General features: G+C 37.9%; 1 protein-coding gene across 2 annotated transcripts in view; it reads right to left on the bottom strand.

Annotated features, from left to right (window-relative positions):
* The window catches only part of SLC27A6 (solute carrier family 27 member 6), a 65,752-nt gene that overhangs the window by 16,021 nt on the left and 26,763 nt on the right, over positions 1 to 22,968 (bottom strand). For both annotated transcript variants that reach the window (XM_035014044.1, XM_035014043.1), the window contains 3 exons: positions 21,885 to 22,043; positions 20,250 to 20,374; positions 890 to 1,084 (listed from right to left, as the gene is read on the bottom strand). In XM_035014044.1, coding sequence (XP_034869935.1) covers positions 890 to 1,084; positions 20,250 to 20,374; positions 21,885 to 22,043 — 479 coding nt within the window. The remainder of the gene's footprint in view (positions 1 to 889; positions 1,085 to 20,249; positions 20,375 to 21,884; positions 22,044 to 22,968) is intronic.

Here is a 22,968-nt window from a genome sequence, read left to right as displayed (position 1 = left end):
TTCTACCTTAATTAAACTGCTGTCAGAGAACATAATCCATGTTCAATCCTCTGAAGTTTGCTGGAATTCCCTAAGTGGCCCAGTAGTCTTTGTGGATGTTTCATAAGTGCTTGAAAAGAATGGATAGTCTGCAGTTTTTAGATGTAGTATCCTATATCTGACCGTTAGCTCAAGTAATTTGTTTATTGCATATTCTGTAACATTGAAGGCTTTCTTTTGTTTCTTCTATCAAATACTGAAAGAGCTATAATTAATATCCTACTACGATTCTGGAGTTGTTTATTTCCACTTGAGATTATATACATTGTGCTATATAAATTCAGAGACTATTTTCTTTACTTTCACTTTTATTCTTTAAATAATACTGCTGAGGATAAACTTTATTTTGACAATTATTCTTCAAAGCAGTTCAAGACATTGTTCAATCTTTTGGTTTCCATGGTTCCTACTGAGAAACCAGCTGAAAGTCTTTTACTCCTAGGCAAATGATTTTTTGGGCAGATTTTAGTGGTATCTTGGTTTATCAAAAATCTATACATAATTTTTGAGTGATATAAAAATGAAGTTAAAAAGACTCAGGAAAAATGGAAAGAGTCAAATTAACATGTATCAGAAACTTTGCTTGTTTTTTATACATTATATCATTAAATTTGAAAACAGAACCAAAGACTTAGGTATCATTATCCCCACATTATAAGAGGAAAACATGGGAGATAGTTAAGGTTTTTATAAACTATGGTTCACCTAGAGGCCACGATTATATAATTTCTCAACTAAAAAAGGAAAAAAGAAAGGTGATCATATTTACCATAATTTACAAACAGGAAGTCTAGAAGAGAGGTAAACTGACCTCAATATATTTCTTATGTAAAGAAAATACTGTACTTACTTTGTAAAAGAAATTTGTTCTCCCAACGGATCCTATTTTCCCAGTGTGATTCATGAAGCAAATGTTTCCTTCAGTAGCTCCATAAAGCTCACACATTTTAATATTTCCAAATCTGTCTAAAAATTCCTTCCATACATCACTCCGTACACCATTTCCAACTGCCAAACGCACTTGATGATCCTTTTCTCCTTCTCTCTGTTAGAAGAAAAGATTTTACTTGTAATTTATTAATTCCCCAGTTCTCCATTCTTTCTTTCATTACTGTAACTTTAATGGCAAATATTCAGAAGTAAGTCGCACATATGCAATAATGGAAGGGAAGTTAAAAAAAATCATATTTCACTCTGTTGCAGAACGATGCCCAACAGCTCATGAAACTAAACACTGGCCTAGAGTAATATAGCTTTTATTATAACCATATCTGGTAAAAGATCTTCCTACATTCCAGATTACGAAAGCCTTATTTCAGTAGAGATCAGGTAAGGAAGAAAGCATATTTCAGGAAAAAAAGCATTACTTTAAAAAATTTATAAAATATACTTGAGTTTGTACTCTCAGCTCTACTACTCATTATCTATATAACTTTGAACAAAAGGTTGACTACCATTCTGATTCTCAGTTTATTCACCTGTAAAACTGAGAATACCTCTCTCACCTAAGTACTGCAGTATATAGGTAAACCCAGGGCCTAGCATAGGGTAAACAATACACTGAGGTCATCTAATCCCTGAAATATTTGACTTAAAAATATTACGGCAACTGCTTGTAAATATTATTTTTGAATGTGCAATATTCTCACATTTTTTCTTCTGATTCATACTTTAGAATTGAAAGAAAAACTAGAACTATACTTTACATTCCATAGGCACTATGTTAAGTAACGTGAATTATATCCACTGATCAAATATGAGAACCTCACACCTGTTAGAATGACTATTTTTAAAAAAATGAGAAATAACAAGTGTTGGCAAGGATGTGGAGGAAAGGGAACCCTTGTGCACTGTGGGTGGGAATGTGAATTGGTGGAGCCACTATGAAAAACAGAACAGAGGTTCCTCCAAAAATTAAAAATAAAACTCCCATATGATCCAGCAATTCCACTTCTGGGCACTTATGTGAAGGATAAATGAAAAAGATATCTGCACCCCCATGTTCACTGCAGCATGATTTACAATAGCCAAGACACAGAAACAATCTAAGTGCCCACTAACAGATGAATGGATAAAGAAATTGTAGTACACACATACACACACACAGGGATATTATTCAGCCAAGAAAAGGGAAATATTGCCATCTGCAACAACATAGATGGAACTTGAGGGCGTTATGCTTAGTGAAATAAGTCAGACAGGGAAAGACAAAGACCATGTGATCTCATTTATATGTGAAATCTAAAAACAAAAGCAAAAACGGAACCCAAAAAAATAGGTATTTAGAAAGCTAAATTTTTAAAAAGGCAATTATTAGAAATGAAAAGTTGAAAAAATCAAATTGTAATGATATTTTAATTACATGATGTACCTCCACTGTGAATAAAATGTACATATTTTAATTTCTTTATAATAACTAAAAAACTGATTATCAACATATTTTTAGATGATCATAATTACATTGGTGCCAAAGAGGGAGAAGAAATATATCTATATGAATATGTGGGTAGGAAGCCAGGTAGATGACAATTAAAACTGAAAAATCAAGAAATAGTAATATACATATTTTATTGAGAAATAACAATCAAAAATACCTTAACATAATGAAGGGTGTTTACCTCTACAGATCGGGTATTGATAGCAGGGGGTTACCATTTATCTTGAGAGTACTGTTTGATTTTTTTTAAACTATAGAAGGCCTTATTTGATAAAACAAAAATTAAATTAAAAAAATAAAATAGGAGGCAAGCAAGAGTGTGGATATATCGAAAATAAGACTCCAACTTGCTGATTTCTTCAGCCCCACATCAATAGGGTTGAAGGTAAACATTCTGCAGACAGAGAAAAAAACTCACTCAGAGAAGAGCAGCTCCTTCCAAGACAGAGGAGCAGTTGTGTCTGGTTCCTACCTCCCAGGGCCATGTTGGATATGGCCGACCTGCCATGGAACTCGTTCTTGGATTTTCTGCTGCCATTTTTCTGTACAAAACAGTAGTGCTGCAAATCTTAGGATTTATTCTGCTTGAACAGAGAACAATCTTTTCTATAGTATAACTCTTGGATGCTTTCCAGGTCAGAGATGAGTCTCAGCAAGTATCATTATTTATAAAATGTGTTGCACACTCCAGAAAACAGTAAGAAGGTGGTTTATAAACCAAATTCCACAGACTTTAACTTGTGTGTGCTACAGCTACATAAGCCTACTAAATAAGGATAAATAATTATCCAAAAATGATTCAATTGATAGAGAAAATTAAATTATCCATACTAGGGTAAGGCTTTTGTCTAAAAATATCAAAACCACTTATTTAACTCTCAAGATATCTTTATTCTGTGGTCTCCTCTTTTATTTTACTTTTTAAATTTAGTTATTTATTTTAGAGAGAGAAAGAGAGAGAGAGAGAGAGAGTTAGTGCACACGGAGGGCTGGGGAGGGAGAGAATCCTCAAGCAGAATCCCTGCTGAGCCTCAATCATGAATTGAGCCTAAATCCAGAGTCAGACGCTTAACTGACTGAGCCACCCAGGCACCACTGGTCTTCCCTTTTAAAACAAACTCAGAAGATCATGCTTTGAGGGGTATGAGAAAAGATGAACTGATTCATTATTTACTGTTACGGGAAAAAAAGAGAAGGTGTATTTCTTCTGATTTTGAAATGCATGCACCATCATAGAAAATTTGGAAAGCATAGGAAAGTTTAAAAAGGAATTAAAAAATCTGTAATCCTACTACACCAACATTATTTTTATATAACCATGTATATACATGAAAAGTCACAATCACACTGTATTAGAGCTATATATTTTACTTTATTAATACTATATTCTGAACACTATCCTAAGGTACTAGCTCTTATGCTTTAAAAACATGATTTTTCATGTTTATATGACTATCATATCATTATATCACAATTTATCTACTATCACCTATTTTTGGATAACCAGCTTGTTTTCAAATATTCACCTATCTAAATAAAACTGAGTGAATATCCGGTCTATAAATCTTTGCAGCTCATTCGGATAGATTCCTGAAAGACCCTAATAGTTATCAATTTTTATGACTTTGTTACCAAAATTGTTGTATAAAAAGGACATCCTATTTACATCAAACCTTTTCAGTGTACTAGAACTAAGAATTCATTTAATTTAAAATATTAATTTGATAAGAAAATGTGGAATAATCTTTTTTTGGATTTAAGTTATTTTCTTTGATTTTAGGCAAGTTGAATTCTTGTCGCATAATAAAATATTAATAAGATTAGCATTTGTTTTAATAGTTAATGGAATTTATTTCCTTTTATTTAATTTTATTTTCAATATTTGCATTCAATGTGTTTATTCTTATAATTAAATATATTATCCTCTTCTTTGGTAATATTTTCTACTTAATTTGTAATTAAAAATCTCCTTTCCCATCCAACATCAAAAAAAAATCAATAGACTATCTTCTTCTTTACATTTAACAATTATATTCATTTAGAATTAATTTTATGAGAAAAGTGTAACTTTTAAAATTTCATGTAATGATTTGTTTCATATAAGGTCAATTCAGATTTCATGAAAATTTAGTTTACAATTTATTCAGCTCTAGTGATCCAAAGACTTGCAAATAGAAGCTTCTCAATAAAAGTCTAAAATTTTACAAACATCTTTAAACTGATTCAGTAAGTACATGCACACAAAATACTTTTAAACCATTCTCTAAAATCTTCCTTTAAAACATAACTGAGAATCAAAACCTAAGCACTTCTGAAAGAATGAAATATAAATGACATAACTGATGTAAGTGATGTTAATTATAATTGTTTTACAGTTTACTGAAATAGTTATCTAAAGTTGTCAATAGCATCATTTAGATTTTTGTTCCCTTGATTCAAATTATGAGCCAGGAAGTATGTATAAATGAAGATAATATGATTCCTTTGTTTATATTTATAATGTAAAAATTATATAAAACCTGCAGCAAGTCCAAAAGATAGTTATTTTTGGCATACACACACTCATATGTATATACATATATGAAAAGAGGGAAAGAGCGAGCGAGAGAGAAATAAAATTTAAAAAAAAACCAGTTTGCACAGGAATGGAAATTTTACCTAAAACATTACAATAAGATGTTATCATAAGGTCTAAATCAAGGGTTATTAGCAAACTACAGCCTGTAGGGGCCAAATTCAACCTACCTCCTGTTTTTTTTTTTGTTTGTTTGTTTTTTGTTTTTTAAAGATTTTATTTATTTGACAGAGAGAGGCAGCAAGAGAAGGAACACAAGCAGGGGCAGTGGGAGAGGGAGAAGCAGGCTTCCTGTGGAGCAGGGAGCCCGATGCGGGGCTCGATCCCAGGACCCTGAGATCATGACCTGAGCCGAAGGCAGACGCTTAACGACTGAGCCACCCAGGCGCCCCACTACCTCCTGTTTTTGTGAATAAAGTTTTATTAGAACACCATCGTGCCTATTTATATGGACTGTCTATTGTTGTTTTTTGTAATATAGAGGCAGAATTAAATACCTGTGACAGAGAAAGTATGATCCACAAAGTCTAAAATAATTTACTAGTTGGTGCTTTTTTTTTTGCTGACCTTTGTCCTAAATTGTAAAGAAAATTAGAAAAGCAACAACTTCTTAATATTAAGACAAGTCAAACACCATCTGGTTAAGTGGATGATACACTGGTGTTACATATATTGGTTCATTAAAATTCTTCGTCCAGATTCCCACATACGCTCATTTTTTTTTTGATTTTTTTTTTTTTTAATTTATTTATTTGAGAGAGACAGAATGAGAGACAGAGAGCATGAGAGGGAGGAGGGTCAGAGGGAGAAGCAGACTCCCTGCCGAGCAGGGAGCCCGATGCGGGACTCGATCCCGGGACTCCAGGATCATGACCTGAGCCGAAGGCAGTCGCTTAACCAACTGAGCCACCCAGGCGCCCTTTTTTTTTTTTTTTTTTTTAAGATTTTATTTATTTATTTGAAAGAGAGAGAATGAGAGACAGAGCATGAGAGGGAGGAGGGTCAGAGGGAGGAGCAGACTCCCCGCCGAGCAGGGAGCCCGATGCGGGACTCGATCCCGGGACTCCAGGATCATGACCTGAGCCGAAGGCAGTGGCTTAACCAACTGAGCCACCCAGGCGCCCCCCACATACGCTCATTTTATGTTTCTTCCTTTTCTTTTCTTTTTTCTTCCCTTCTCATTTTTCTTTTCTTTTCATGTTTCTTTCTTAAGATGGGCTTTATCTTACCGGAAATAACTGGGAACTGGTTTTATTTGTAAAGTGGGTGAGTAGCCTCTCATGCACATTGAGCATATTGGTTGATGGGCAAACTATTGGTCAGATGAATCTTTTTAAAGACTACCCAGCTAGTGATGTTGTGAATTTGAGGGAGATGACTCAAAGCCAGAGGACGGCATCAAGCAGAGCCTGATATAATAACTACATTAACCTGGTACTAACTGGCATGATGCACTGGGGGGTTGGCAGGGGAAAGGAAGTAGAAAAGGAAGGTCAGCAGAATGGCAAATTTAAAAAAGAAAACATAATCAGGATTGGCAAAGGGAGCTTCAAAAAGTGACCCTGGAATATATGGAAATTGGGAGGTGGGTCTGAGGGTTGCTAATTATATTTGGCTTGATATGTGTCCATTTTGAAATTGTTCAGAAACTAGCAGTACATCATCTAAAATACAACCAAATTTTCCTAACTCCCACCTACAATTAAAAAAAAATCCCCCTCAGGGTCCTGAGGTTCCACCTGAGCATCTGACTCTTGATCTTGGCTCAGGTCTTGATCTCATGGTCGTGAGTTCAAGCCCCTGGTTGGGCACCATGCTGGGTGTGAAGCCTACTTAAGAAAAAAAAGAAAAAAAAGAAAGAAAGAAAAAGGAAAATAAAAATACCCTTAGCTGTCCATAAATTCCTCCAAACCTTAGAACAAATTCCTATTGCTTCTAATTCTCCCTGAGGCATGAACATACTGCCTAAATATCACTAGACATCTAAGCTGTATTGGGAATGGAATGAGGAGAACATGCATAAATATATAGGTACAATTAGATGAATACATAACACCTACATAAATAAATGCAGAAGAGAAAGAAGACAGAGACTGGCAAAGAACAAGAGAAGAGAGAGATAAAGAGAGATGAGGAGAGAGAGAATACATGAGAGACCCACAGAGACACACAGAAAACAGGAAAGACAGTGAAAGTGAAGAAAGTGAGAGAGACCCACAGAGCAAGGATGGGGGGAGTATAAACAAAACAGAGAAAGGGACAAAGAGTGAAATAGAGATCCATAATAACAAAGACAGAGACTGACATATTCAGAGGCAGAGAGAGACCCACATTGTGAGGGAAATACTGAGAAACTCCAAGTGATGCAGGGAGACGCTCACACCCACTTATAAAGGGATGCAACGTGAGAGACTTTCAGAGACACAGAGAAACCCACACACTGAGTGAGATAAAGAGACAAAGGCACATGCACAAGGAGGGATGCTTGCTCTCGATCGCTCTCACTCTCTTCCTCTCTCTCACTCTCCCCCCCCACACAGACAGAGAGAAAGAAAAAAAAAAAAAAAAAAAAAAAGATAAACTAGACACAGAGAGACATACTTGAAGAAAGAAAGGCACACACACAGAGACACACAGTTGTATGCAGAGACACAGGTATTGAGACCCAGACAGAGATACAAGCAAACAGAGAAGCAAACAAGCAAAAACAAGTGAGGTAGAAACAGACAGAGGAAGGGAGCAAACACAGAAATCCACAGGGTTCGGGACAGGAACAAAAGACATGTTTGCAGCCCAATCAGCAGGAGCAAAAGGAGTGGATATGTTTGAGCCCCCATGTTCAGGTTACTGTACTTTCTCATTTTAATCACCATGACAACCCTACAAAATAAGACGTATTTTCCCCATTTTGCACATTGGGATAATGAAGTTCAGGTCCAAGGTCACAGACACGAAATAAACAAGAGACAGAATTTGAACTCCTTAAAATGAAGGTGCTATGTGGGCAGGGTCTGTTGCCTGTTCTCTCCTCTGCTGTACCCCATTGCCTAGTACAGTGCCTGGTGCATAAGAGATGTTCACAACATATTTGTGGAAGGAAGAAAGAAACAGAGGGAAGGCAAATCAAAGAAAGAAAGGGAGACAGAGAGGGAGAAAGGGAAGGAAGGAAAGAAAGGGAAGACAGAAAAAAAAACAGCTCAAAACCCTGCAAAGCCCATGTTCTATTTTCCAAGTATTTCCCCATGATTTCAGGAATAGGAAGCAATCAAAACATGAGTTTCTAATTCAATAGTTAGTGCTTAAATATTTATGGACTTGCACACACACAGAGAAAGCCATTTTACAATATACAGAAAGTACTCATTTTTATCTCCAGCCATTTAAAATCCCATTTGAAATTTAAAAGAGAATCTGCTGGATGAGTCAGACTTCTTAATACAGAGATCCCACGGTCTTGGGTTTCAGTAGAGCAGTTTCCCTCTGCCTTTCAGTACCATGAACCCATACCAACGTGGACAGACCATGTCCATAGCAGGACAGGAGTCACACCCCGCTGGTTTCCGGCACTGTCTGTTGAGCTTACTAGATGCCGGGCAGTGCATGAACTATAACTACCTCCTACCCAGCCGTATGTTCACTTATTCATTTGCTGAAATGGACAGGCCTCTAACAACAAAGTCTTTTTCTTCCAGAACATGGGCTTAATCCTACCCAGAAAATCTAAAACACCCAAGCTAAATGCCTCTTTGTAAGTCTATGAAAAGTGAAAGTCTGAAGGTTCTGCTTAAATACAGGTAATTTTATATCGACCTTGCTTTCTCAGAAACAAAGCCTGTTTGTTGATAGATGGAGACACAGAAAAGAAATACAAGTTAACAGTGAAAACAAAGGGGCAAATCATTTCTGCCTTCAGCCTCGGGTAACTAGCTGCTTAATGTGCAAAACAAAACTATGGTCTAATTCCTAAAGGATCATCTGATATTTATAACAACACATGTTTGGGCTTATGATTCTTCCATCTTGATTCCATTTAACCTAAGACTGCTTTTTTCTAAAACCCACTGTAATTACACATGCTCGTGTGTCAGACCAACACACTCCATGGAATAAGAATAACTATATTCCAACAGTTTGCTGTCTTCACAGACACTCCAGTATTATACATTGAAAAAATAAAGGCAGCAAGCCAACTGGGTATTACAGATGGGTACAAAGTAACACTAAGTGCAAACAAACTGTCAGAGAATCCTGCAGCAAAAACAAACAAACAAACAAAAAACAGCAACAACAACAAAAACAAAAAATGGCATAAAATAGCAGACTTTCTTCTACTGAAGCAGGAAAGGCATGGTGGGGGGACAGGGTGGAGGCCTCTTTTGAGAAAGGACTGGAGAGTATTTAGAAGGAGAGACCTGCCCTGTTAACTTGGCATGGTCTCCAGCTGACCCTAAAAGTCTTTGCCGTGTTGCCTCTCCAGCCCAAGTTTGGGCAGGCCGTGGTTTCAGAGATGCTAGCCCTCAGTTCAACAAACCATTTTAAGGCATAAATAATAGCTTGAAAAGAGCTCTGTGATCTCAAGTATTACAGCAGAAAGCAACCACACTGTGGGCTTATTTCAAACTCATCTTCTAGATATAAGAGTAAGAGGGACTGCCATTTACAGACCACTTCTTCTGAACAGGTGTTTTCTATCCTGGCAGCACTCCGGGGAACTCAGAGTGCAGGGAAAGCCGTGTTGCAGACCAGAGACATTTCCAAATTGCCTTGTTTGAGAAAGACTGGCTCCCAGAATCTATGCAAGACTTGCCTTAAACCTGAATGAAAGTGCTAATTCAGCTAAAAAAAAGGAGGGGGGGCTGTATAGACATAAAGGGAGGTTGATCTGGAAACCCAAAGAAAGGGTCACCTGAGCCACAACTAACATGACTTATTAATGAAATGTTCTGAAAAGTGTAGGGGCCCATGACCAAGATAATTTCTGCTGTGAGCTGGATGCAGCAATGGTCTGACTCCCTCCATGTAAGGATGCAAACTTTTGATTTATCCAAACTCCTTCAGTGAGCTCTGTCCTCCCCAGGAACATGACTTGCTGATTATAACTGAGCTTACCATGCAGGTCTGGGACCAGTGAAAATTGTGCTGATTCAGAGCACACAGGTATCCCAGCAATGAGGCTCATTATATTTGTTACTTTATTTTTAAAAAATAACAAATTTTTATCAAGCACCTGTTATGTGTCAGGTACCATAGTGAGTACTGAGGGTATAACTATAGATGAGGAAGATAAACCCCCTACTTTCCTGGAAGCAGGAAATAATAGTGGAAGGGGGAGATTAACAGACAATAAGGAACAATTATATATAAAATCTGTAATAGGGTAATAAGTTCTGTGAAGAAAAATAAAGCAGTGAAAGAAGACTATGAGATAAGCATTGTAATAGAATCTGACTTCATTCTTGATGTCTGATTGCTGATAGCTTTCAGCTCTAGCACTCCCCTTTCTTTCCCTGACTCACATCTGGGCAAGCTGATGAGAACATCCAGTGCTCCTTCCTTCGGCAGCAACAGGAAGTTCAAAGTCCATAAGCAGCCCCACGTGCACAAGACCTCTTGTCCCGGTGCCTCTTTCTTGTCACAGTAACAGCTGAACCCATCTCTTTTCCTGGCTTTTTGAAGTCATTTTTGGATATGCCTGGGACCCTACTCTGCTCTTCCCAGAAAGCCCCATTATGTGAGTAATAAACTTGTTCACATTCTGTTGGTGCAAGTATGGTATTATAAGTCTCAACATCTGTACCAAATTTGGGTATGGGACCATCTGAGGTGCTAAGGTGACCGCACCACACATCAGTAGGACCTGTGGTCAGAGAAAACCTCTCTGGGGAGGTGGGATGTGGATGGACTGGGGACTGAGCCATGCAAATATCCAAGGGAACATTCAAGGGGAGAGAATGGAGAGCCCTGGTATAAGGAAGGAAAAGCAAGGAGGCCAGCACAGCTGTGGTGGAATAAACAAGGAGGGCAAGCAGGTGTGGCATGGAGGTGGGGGATGAGGGGAGATGCTAGCAGGGGAAGCAGACCACACAGAGCTGTGTGGTCCATCCTAAGGGAATTTGGATTTTCTTCCAAGTGAACCATCAGAGGGATTTTAATAGCAAAGTAACACAACTTGAATTCCATTTTAACGGAACTGTTCCAACTGCTATGGAAGAATAGAATAGAAGGAGACAAAAGTGGGGTGAAGAAGAAGCCAGAGCTAAACTATCAGGGGGATCAAGAGCTGGCTGAGATGAGAGCAGTAGGGATGCGGTAAGCTGAGGTTATGGTTCAGGATGCATCTGAAGGTCGAATCTGCAGGGGTTGCTCATGGATTAGATGCGGGGGGGAGGGGGGGCGGTAGGGGAAGAGAAGCTCCAAGGGAGATCCCAGGATCTTTGTGGCTGAGCACCTGGACGGGCAAGAAGGGCATGTTGACGGAAGAGGTGATGAAAAAGTTGAGCTTTGGCCATTTTTGAGATCAGATGCCAGTTAGATTTCTAAGTGGAGATGTCCAGTAGGAATGTAGATAGGTAAAACCTGAAATCAAGGGAGAAGACACAGCGGGAGATACACACTTACGAGTTAAGCTGTGGATGGTATTTGTAGCCAGAAACATATCCTGGGAGTGAGAGTAGAGAGGATAAAGGTTTGATTGTGAGTGGTGGGCACTATAACATTTACAGGTCAGGAAGATTAAGGAAGACCCAGCAATGGAGATGATTTAAAGCTATCAACTGGCACTCTTGGGCTTGGTCTATAGGAGTCTAATCTAAAGACCTATACTGATAAAGGGAGATCTGAACCTGTCAGGCTGGTGACTAGATCTTCAACTTTGGCATTATTTGCTGTGATAACAAAACCATCTTGTGAGGTCTCTTCCAGCCTCTCGCCATCATGTCAATCTCTTTCCATGTGAATTTCGGTGCTTAACAACTTAACCCTTCCATCAACCCTGGACATAACTATTACTACACTCATTTTATTAATGACAAAACTGAGGTGTGGGCTGCTCAGAAAAGCAAGATAATTTGCTCAAGATGACAGAGCTTTTGAGACAGGGAAGTTAGGCTTGAATTTCAAGCTCCCTAACTCCAAGGGGCAAAGAAATGAAATGACTTGCCTGATGTGACACAGAGAATTAATGGTAAGGCTGGAAATAGATCCCTGATATGTTTAATATATTCTTATTTTTCTCCACTTGGAATAACATGATCACTTGGAAAATTCTGGCCATTTATCATTGGCTGAAGATTCTTGTGCTTGCACACCGAAGGGCAAAGATTGGCCACTTCTTACCTTATTTTATATGTCCATAGCAAGGACGTCAAGAACACTATTAAAGGAATAGGCAATGTGAAAATTTGCAAATAAATAATAAAACAAACAATCTTGGAGGTAAACTTTAAAATGTTAAATCAATTTGGACTGTAGGAAAACCTCACCCACATGCCACATTTACAGTAAGAGTAGTATATAAGCCAAGAGGAAACAGGCACCATATCTTCAGGATTTTTAATCTTACATTTTGTTTTTGGTATTTTTATTTGTGAAAAGTTTCATGTTATAAAATTATTACTATTTTATTTTATTTTTTTTTTAAAGATTTTATTTATTTATTTGACAGAGAAAGACACAGCGAGAGAGGGAACACAAGCAGGGGGAGTGGGAGAGGGAGAAGCAGGCTTCCCGCTGAGCAGGGAGCCCGATGCGGGACTCGATCCAGGGACTCCAGGATCATGACCTGAGCCGAAGGCAGTCGCTTAACCAACTGAGCCACCCAGGCGCCCAAAATTATTACTATTTTAATATTTTAAAGTTTTACTTTGAAATTATCATGCCGTATTTAAACTGGCTTTTATAATTATTTTATTTATTTATTTATTTATTTGAGAGAGAGAAAGTACCTGCGCAGGAGGTGGGGGTGGTGAGGTGGGGCAGAGGGGGAGGGAGAGAGAGAATCCTAAGCAGGCTCCAAGCTCAGTGCGGAGCTGGTGGCGGGGCTCCATCTCACGACCCTGAGATCATGACCTGAGCCCAAATCAAGAGTCAGACGCTTTACCCAACTGAGCGACCCAGGTGCCCCTAAACTGGCTATTATAACTCAAGTATGATTTTTATTAGTCAAAGACCAATTATTTTCAACACACAAAAATCACTCTAATTTTACAATAACATTTACAGAAAACAATACCACATTCTGTTTAAAAATAAATTCCTTCCATTTGTATTGGGCTTCCCAGTTTAGATTTTTTCATGTATCTCTCATAGCCAGATTATGAGAAGCAAGGGGCAAATGAGGACAAGTGGGTGTTGTCACCTGTTTTATGTAACGATGGGAACCATGGCTCAAAGAGAAGTGACCAGCAGGAAGTCATACAACAAGAGTCTGAAATTGAACCTGGGTCTTTTGATTCATAGTCAATGCACTACCTGATGACTTTCTGCATAAAGTAAATTTGTTGGGAATTTTTTTTTGAAGATTCATTTATTTATTTGAGCGAGAGAGAGAGAATGTGCACATACATGCACGAGGGGACAGACAGAAGGAGAGGGAGAGAAGCCTCAAGCAGACTCCCCGCTGATACTGGAGCCAAACGTAGGGCTTGATCCCAGGACCCTGAGATCATGACCTGAGCCAAAATCAAGAGTCCAGTGCTTAACTGAGTCACCCAAGGGCCCCTATTTGTTGGGAAATTTAATAAATAAGAGATATGTGTATTCTTAATGGAAACCATAGCATGAATGGTACAAGCAGATAGAAAAAGATATGTATATTTTATATGCATCACTACCCATGAAATATGAATCATTAAATATTAAAATCAGCACTTATTAAAACTGTTTAATAATATACACAGTCTAAAACATCTCAGAATATTCATTAATTCCCTGCTAATTCTACTAGCATTCAGGTTGCTCATAGTTATTTCTTATCTGAGTCCTTCTAAGGACTATATTTCTATATTTGTAGTTTCTAAGCAGAAAAGAAGGTTCTGGGAACTTGCCAACTTTTCTAAATGCTTTCATATCTAGTATGAGAATATTAAATACATCTTTGATTTACTTAAGGAAAACTGAGTTTTAAAAGAGAGATGATTTACTCAACCATATAATAAAATGCTTCAAATATTTGGGGGAAAGAAATAACAAAAAACGTATAAATATCTTAAAACAACTAGGTCTTGGAGGTAAAATCAATTGTTTTGAGTGTTCCAGAGTAGAAAATGATAATGAAACTAACACAGAACATCTTAATAAGAGCTAATGCTCATATTAATTTAAAAATGTCATTCTTTAGAGGTTATTAAGTGTGATGAGAAGTTTCCAGAGCTCAATGCTTTGATAAACTACATCTTTTACAAGATGTGGAATGAGGAAAATGTGATGATAAAACATTTGAAATTAGGTAGAAACTAAGAAAATGAAAACACTATAAAAGAATGAATGTTTTTAATATATCCATTAAGGTGCATGCATTCATCTGCATCAACTCAGCATAATTTAGTCCCTTCTATTGGAATTTTATTCTTTGCCACATCTCCATCTTCCTCATCCCCACCTCCCTAATTATGACAAGGAAAACTCTTAAAGTTTGGAAGAAATGATGGGCTTTCTTTGGAGAAAATAGAGTAGGTGGTCTTTTCAAATTGAAGTCTTAAAAAATCTTGCAGTGCTGATATTTGATTCTTGTCATTTAACAACTTCATCTTGCTACCCTAAGGAAAGCCCAGCAAACACTTAAGGGTGCCCTGCACACCTAACTGTCTAAACACTGCTGGTAAAAAAATTAGTATGGCTTTTAATGAACAATATTTAATAAATATTTATCAGCTATCCGGGTCCTGTAAAATGTCTCTCTTTTCATAATGGGAATCGAGTGTAATCCATTTTGTCCAAGTTTTAATACACTTTAATGAAAGTATCCAGAATCCTAACGATACTTTCTAGCTGCCAGTGAATGTCCTGGCTTTTAAGAAAACAGAAGAGAGAAAAGGGATGTAACTTACAGAAGATATAGTCACTAAAATACACATACCAAAATACATATACTAGAAAATATAAGCTATGCCTTCAGAATGTCAAAACATAGGTGTTTTGACATTGAGACAAACTATACTGCCTAAATGATAAACTATAATATTAACTTGAAAAACAAGCATTACACACATAGATCTTTGCTTGGTTAATTATATCCTGCCCTCTGTAGGCTTTGGGCTCCATATTCCTATATCCAACTACCAATTCCACTTCTTTACCTGGATGCCTAATGAACACAACAAAATTAACAGGTCCAAAAGAAATTTAATTTTCATTCTTTAAATCTCAGTTTTCTTCACCTCTGCCAATGGCTCACAGTTTACCTGTTTCGACCAAAAGCCTGAGACTCATCATTGATTCTATTACTTCACTGCCTAACCCTGAATTAACAAGTCTTGTTATCTTTCCTTCAAATAGATTCCACATCAGTATAGTTTTTTTTTTTTCAGTTTGCCTTCATCTTTTCCCAAATGCTCTGATGGGAATGAAATCCAAATTTCTCCGCCATGGTATATTGAGCCCCAAAAGATCTGGTCTGCGAGAGGCCCATCCACCCTTTCCTTCTCTAAATATTCATGTGTGTCCTCGGTGGGCTTCTTCGTTTGTCACTTTGTTCTGTTGTGACTGCAATCCCCCATGGGTGCAAAGCCCCCCGTGTGGCTGGATCCCACTCGCCATACCAATTCCTCAGCTCATAGGTCACCATTTCAGAGAAGCCTTCCCTGACCCCTCAACCTAATTAGCAATGCCCCACCCTCACCACCCACCACCCTCCTCTTCCTCACCCTCTTTGTTTCTTCATAACCACTTTCCTTCATTTGTTGGCTGGTGTATGTTCTCCCTCCCCAAACTCGAGCGTGAGTTCCATGAGAAAAGGGGGCTTGTTTGTCTTATGTGCCCCCATATACCAAATCCTGCGAAACTATTTGAATGAGTGACAGATAAGATCCTATCCCTGGGCGCCTGGGTGGCTCAGTTGGTTGGGCGACTGCCTTCGGCTCAGGTCATGATCCTGGAGTCCCTGGATTGAGTCCCGCATCGGGCTCCCTGCTCGGCGGGGAGTCTGCTTCTCCCTCTGACCCTCTCCACTCTCATGTGCTCTCTCTCATTCTCTCTCTCTCAAATAAATAAATAAAATCTTTAAAAAAAAAAAAAAAAGATCCTATCCCTAAATATTGCTGTTGGCAATTTTGGGCAGAGTTTATTTAAGTACGATGAACTGTGCAGGAATCCCCCAGAGGATCACCGATGTATAGCACGCCAACATATTCCTCACCAACCGATAGGAAATGCAGCACTAAATGCTAAGAAAACAAAGAACTCGATCCAATCAGAGAGTGTATGATGCTGATGCTTCAATAATGCAGAAAACGTGGATGATTGGAACGTGGGCAGAGCTGCTTTCCTAATCTCCAGGGAAGAGAATCATTACTCCATTGCTCCGTGAGGAAGAAGAGCCAGGACCTTGGCTTATTTTTAAAGGGCAATGCTACTGCCAGAAGTTTGAGGCACATCCGATGTTTATGCCAAAGGAACTTTGGTAACTGGACTTTTGAAAAAGAGAAACGAGACAGGGTTGGGGGGGGGGGATGGATAAATGCTTGCAGCCAGGGAAGGCCAACCCTAGGGTGTTTTTATGCAACTACGAACAACCACATACAGCTTGGGGGCAAAGCTCTATTTATTTCCCTCTCTTCTCCTCCTCAATTTGCCTTCAGGTCATTGCTTAAAGATTATTTCAACAACATTATCTCTTCTTCCAAGAACCTCAGTTAAGAATTAAAATATGATGTCACCAACTAAAAGCAAACAGGAATTCTGTTTTTAAGCACTCAACTCAGACTTTGAATTCTGCCAGCAGGTAAATCTCCTTTGGAATGTATTACTTACCCTTGGATGCAGAACAAATCTGGATGTATTTAGAGAATAAGTGGTTCTGCTCTTTTTTTTTTTTAGTTAAGGGTTTCTATTAAACACATGTCTATGAGGTTTCAAACCACGGTGTGGGACACATCCACTTTTAACTCTCTGAGGGTGTGGACCCGGTTACCTGTGCACTCTCGGCTGAGCCTGAAGCCACTGACGTGCCACAGACGAGAGGTAGCCCCCTGCCTGCAGGAGCAGTTCACTGAAAGCAATAAATATTGGACCGGAAAAAAAGCAAGACCTCCTTGAAGGGGTCAGATGTCTTAACAGAATGACTTTCTTCTTTCCGTAATCTTTAATGCCAAGAACTGCTTGTTCTTGTTCTGTGTGAAATCAACAAAAGGGATTAAGTAATACAATGCATCGCTGCAAAAAAAAAAAAAAAAAGATCACTTTTTCCTTTGAGCAGAGCTATTTCCCCTCTCCTCCTCCTCCACTTGCCTTCAGGTAAATGCCTAGAGATTTTTTCACAAACACGATCTTTTCTTCAAAGAACTTTAGTTAAGAATTAAAATATTTAATTAACTAAAAGAAAAATCAGGTATTCTACTTTCAATTCTCAGTTCTCTCAAATTCTCTGTGGCTATAGCATTTTTCCCAAATTAGTGCATTCCACATTCAGAGAGGTGAAAAGGATATTTCTTTTTATAAAAAAATTCAGACGAGGACGCCTGGGTGGCTCAGTGGTTAAGCGACTGCCTTCAGCTCAGGTCATGATCCTGGAGTCCCAGGATCGAGTCCGGCATCGGGCTCCCTGCTCGGCAGGGAGTCTGCTTCTCCCTCTGACCCTCCTCCCTCTCATTCTCTCTGTCTCAAATAAATAAATAAAATCTTAAAAAAAAAAAAAAATTCAGACGAAAACACTGAAAAAAGATTTGTAGTGAATATCATAAACTCTTAATAAATACCTTTATTAGAGGAAATGGTAGCTCAAACAGATAAAACATTATGTGCTAACGACATAAATGAGTAAAAGACTCAGAAAAGACATTTTAAAGAGAAATATAGATAATTTTCTAATTATCCAACCTTGCTAATAATCTGAACAAATAATTTAAAAATATGTTTGTTTCTAGTCTATAAAATTATAAATAAAATTAAATGTTTCCCCATTAAAAAAATAAATAAAAAACCCCCAAGACATCCTTGTTCAAACAAAATATTATTAAAGAGCCCTAGCAAATTGGGTTTCATCCATCATATTTGAAAGGGTGGACCATGAAGACTGTCCTATTTTCCCTGTTCACTACGCTTCAGGGACTTTTGAGGAACTTTGAAGGAGGTTCTAGTTCTTCATGAAGCATAACTAGAAAACCACTCTTTTTAATATAATGCAGTCTGATAAGAGACCATACACACAATAGGTATACTCTCACAACATCAATGAGATTCTAAATCACATTAACCATTTTTAACAGCAATTTGGAAATATGCCATAAAAATCACCAAGATATTCACGTCCTTTGACTGCCTTCACTTCTGAGCCCCCCTACTGGCTACATTGCATAAAGATATTAATTGCCACATCATTTAACATAGTAAAACATTAGGGGAAAAAATGCATGTGTTCAGCTGTTCAGTACATACTGACTGAGCAAATGGCCTCGCAAAAGCTAATGTTGCTACTGAAGGACGAGGAGAAGAAGGAATGGCTAGAGGTGCAGTTTAGAAAGTCTGTGAAGAGGTTCATTATGTAGTGCCTAATCTGTCCTTTACTGAAGGAGGTTTCTATCTTCCTGGAGGACATTAATTCCCCAAATTATCCTCGTCCAGATATCACATTACCAAAGAACACAATGAAAACTAGAAAATATGGCAAGTTGTGGCATTATCATTAATCGTTCTACTAGGACTCTTCAGACAAGAAGAGTCACAACTTTAACATTGACAAAGTCTCCCTGAAGAAAATAAAGGTCAAAAAAAAAAAAAAAAAGTCTAAAACATTACTCTGGGACTCCCTGTCTTAGCGATGGATCTAGGGAATCTATAGCTAGATCTATATCACCCCTGACCAAGAAAAGAACAAGGATGGCTTCTGGCCACAAAAGGGGTGGCTCAGGAGCTAGGCAGGAGGTCTCTACAGGGTAAACATCAAGCTTAAAGTGAATAAAAGCATTCTGTAAATAAGATTATCCAGTTTCACACTCTTCTTGTGTTTTTCTTCCCTGTGTAATCCCATATCTTCAACAAAGTCTAATTTAAATGCTTCCAGCCTAGTCTCAGCTATGCTGTGGGCAAAGGAAGGATATCGTGTCCATATTTTAGCCAGCCAGAGAAGATATCCCAGCCCACCACCCATGCCTCAAGCTGGCATGATGATGGCAAAGGTGATGAGCGAGGAATGAGGAAAGAGGTTTATCAAAGTCCAAGGGCAGGCCATCAGCTTCTGCTGCCTGCCCCGCACAGGGAGGCATTCCCAATCACCATTATTCATGGGGTGGTGTGGATTTGATGCAGAAGGTCACTTCTTCATAGCCTCAAGAATGTTTAAAAAAATCAGTTAAAAAATAAGCATCTCAAAATACAAATGAGACCAGGAAAAGAATGTCTGACGGCAAAAACGCAAACAAATGAATAAAGACAGACTTCAGGCTCTTGCAATTCTCTCTGCTTGTCTATTTTCAGAAAGGGACAATTTGTCAGTTGTTTGTGGGAATGACGGTTTTAGGTGGGGAGACAGGAACACATGAAAGCAAAATTTCTTTTTAACTTTAAGTCAAAACCAAACAGACAGACTAATGTAATCACTTAATCAAAAGGAAAGAAATAACAAAGAAGTATAATCAACATCATTAGTTTTGTTTTGTTTTTTAAAGAACAGCATTTTGAAAGACTATCTAATTCAACCTTGCAGTAACCACTTTCTGTGCACAGAGCACGCATCTAATTTCATAATTGGATGTGTGCTACATTTGTGAAATTTTAATCAGTCTAAACATAAGGTGGACTGGATCGCAAGTCTCTTCTATCCTGCCACAATGTAAAGCACTTTAGTACAATCCTGCATAGCTCTCCTTTTACTTCCTCTGACTTGTTTTATACTCATTTTTTTCTAGGGGTACTGCCTACATCTCCACAGATCAGTCAAACTATGTTCTGAAAGAAGGTAGAGGACACACAGACAAAAATTATTTTTCTCTCCATACTTTTTTCTTTCTGAAATTACTTTTCCTTTCTGAAAATGATTCCTCTTACCTTCGGTTGTTTGCAAAGATAGCGACAAAGTTCTCCAATATACTGAAACACAGTCACATTATACTTTCTGCAGTCATTCCAAAATTGACTTGCTGAGAATTTCTTCTTTAACACACAAGTAGCTCCTATGAGAAAAGGCAAAGAACAGGCACTGGGGAAAAATATTCAAGGGCAGAATTGACATAAAACACAAATGATGTTGCCCTGTCTAGAACACTTTCACTCCATTTCAAGGCTTTTCTAATCCATCAGTGGACATTTATTTCAAGCTCATTTGAAACCATTATCTTACAATTCAATAAACTTTAAAAAAAATTTATGTTGTAATTCTATATTTTGACTGCAAATATATTTTTTTTCTTTTTGAAATACAGGGGATGAAAGAAGAGGTCAAAATAAGTAGGGGAGTTGCAAGTATTAGAGCATGACTACAGATAAGGGTCAGCCTTTTCACAGAGACCAAGAATATTCACTTACTTTTGTTCTTGAATATGTACATTTTATTTATTTTCAAAACCTTAAAGCTGCCTCAATATTTCTTCCTTTTTTTTTTTTTTTAAAGATTTTATTTATTTGACAGAGAGAGACACAGCTAGAGAGGGAACACAAGCAGGGGGAGTGGAGAGGGAGAAGCAGGCTTCTGCAGAGCAGGGAGCCTGATGCGGGGCTCAATCCCACGACCCTGGGATCATGACCTGAGCCGAAGGCAGATGCCTAACGACTGAGCCACCCAGGCGCCCCTGCCTCAATATTTCTTGATGCTGAGAGTTGGTAAGGCAGAATTGGTAAGATAGCACCAACCAAGTTCATTGATGACTACAGACCCCAAATGTAACAACCTAATTTTCACAACAATGTAAGTCATATGAATATGTTCCAAGGAAAATGCTAATGTCTTAACCCTTGCCTTTGTTTATTTTGGACACTGATCATATTCTAAATATGCTATTCCATAAAATCATTTTTTTATATTTCAGACAGATACAGATAGTAGTGAATGGTCTCTGTTATATATTATTTAGGGGCCAGATAAATAATCTCAGCATGTTTATGAATGGAATCCACTCAGTCACAAGCTACCAACAAACTTAACTGGGTGCCTGGGGTACCTTGTTTGCAAAGATAACCTCAACAACTCCTTCTATGCACTTACCTTTACAATGTGAATTTGCCACCTCTCCCTTTCAAGGGGTAGGGTCTGTTTCCTCACCCCTCAAATCTTGAATCTATACTGATTTGTGACTTGCTTTGATCAACAAAATGCAGGTGATCAATGTGATTTCTGAGGTCAAGCCTTAAGAGCTACGCAGTTTCTACATTCACACTCTTGGAAGGCTCCTATCACCATTTAAGGAGGCAGGAGTAGACCATCAAAGGAAAACCACATGAAGAAGGAAGCCCAGTCAACAGCCGGCTCCAACCACATGACCTAATGTCCAAGGCACTGCTCTTTTCACTTCAGGAATAGACTGAGGATGTCACGAAATTGTGTCCCTTTAATAAAAATTATGTTCTAATTATATAATAAGCCCACAATCACTCTGAATTCTATTGATAGAGCTTCAAACTTTAATGAACACAAGTTATGGTTAGTAAGCATTCTGAAAACTCATCAAACAAAAAATGAAAACTTACCCAACTCAATACATCCACCAATTCCCAGAAGAGCTCCTGAACTATGATACAGAGGAAGAGTTATATAAATGATGTCATTAGCAGTACAACCGAAAGCCCACAAGCCAGCAGAACCCTTTAAAGCCTGCAGCTGACTGATTACAGCTGCTTTTGGTAGACCTGGAAGAAAAGAAAAGAGATATATGTAATAGAAATTAAGTTTATGTATTACATGTGCTTTGTAGGGACCATGCAAATGTGAGCTACTGCTCTAATTAATTTCTAGAATCTTGGATCTACCCCAAAGGATCAAAACTAAGATTATATAGAGTTTGAGATACCATTAGCTTCCAAGAGCCATATCTACTACAAGAATGACAAAAATGCCCCAAATCTGGAAACGTACACCCAAAATGAGGTTAAATCACAACATTAATCTAAATTTTCCTTAAAGTAGAAATTTTCTAGTGAAAAATTCCAAGTAGGATTCTATCTCAAGAACCAGTAATTTTGTCATGTTTCCTACATCCTGGTATAAGATCATTATAGAATAGGATTCCACACTACATGATGCTGAAATAGTTCTATACATTCATGATTCAAACATAAATCATTTGTTTTTTTCTTTCTAGTCTTCTTCTGTGTCTCAAGGGTTTCTTATAAAAATTTGTAGTTATAATTAATGTATAAAACATTTTGCGCACTGTTTTTAATTTTCCATGTTGTTATAGTCTTTTGCAGTATAATGTCAGCGTAATAAATTCATCCAGTTAATACATGTTATATTATGAAGTTGCCTTATCTGTGATTGAATATCAGCAATTTTGTGTTTCAACATACATCTCCTTGTACACACAACACATAACTTGTTTTCATAATGATAAGTATCCTCTCTTGAATTCATTTGTTAGATTAAATGGTATTTTAGTCCTATTCTGTCTGTCAGTTCAAAGAGTTCTAGTATTCCTGGAACGTCCTCATGCAGAAGGCCCCATCCCAAATCTACCTCACCAGTAAAGTTACTTTGCTTCACAACACACAATGGTGACAAGGAGTATCATCCATTGTTCCAGAGAGGCAAGCAGAGACCAACGTCAGAGAAGCC

This window comes from Mirounga leonina, unplaced genomic scaffold, assembly GCF_011800145.1.
Source record: "Mirounga leonina isolate KUSES-001 unplaced genomic scaffold, KU_Mleo_1.0 Mir_168, whole genome shotgun sequence".
In the NCBI taxonomy this organism is placed as follows: domain Eukaryota; kingdom Metazoa; phylum Chordata; class Mammalia; order Carnivora; family Phocidae; genus Mirounga; species Mirounga leonina.
The sequence above is the reverse complement of the archived record's forward strand: the minus strand, read 5'-3'. Positions and strand labels throughout refer to the sequence as shown.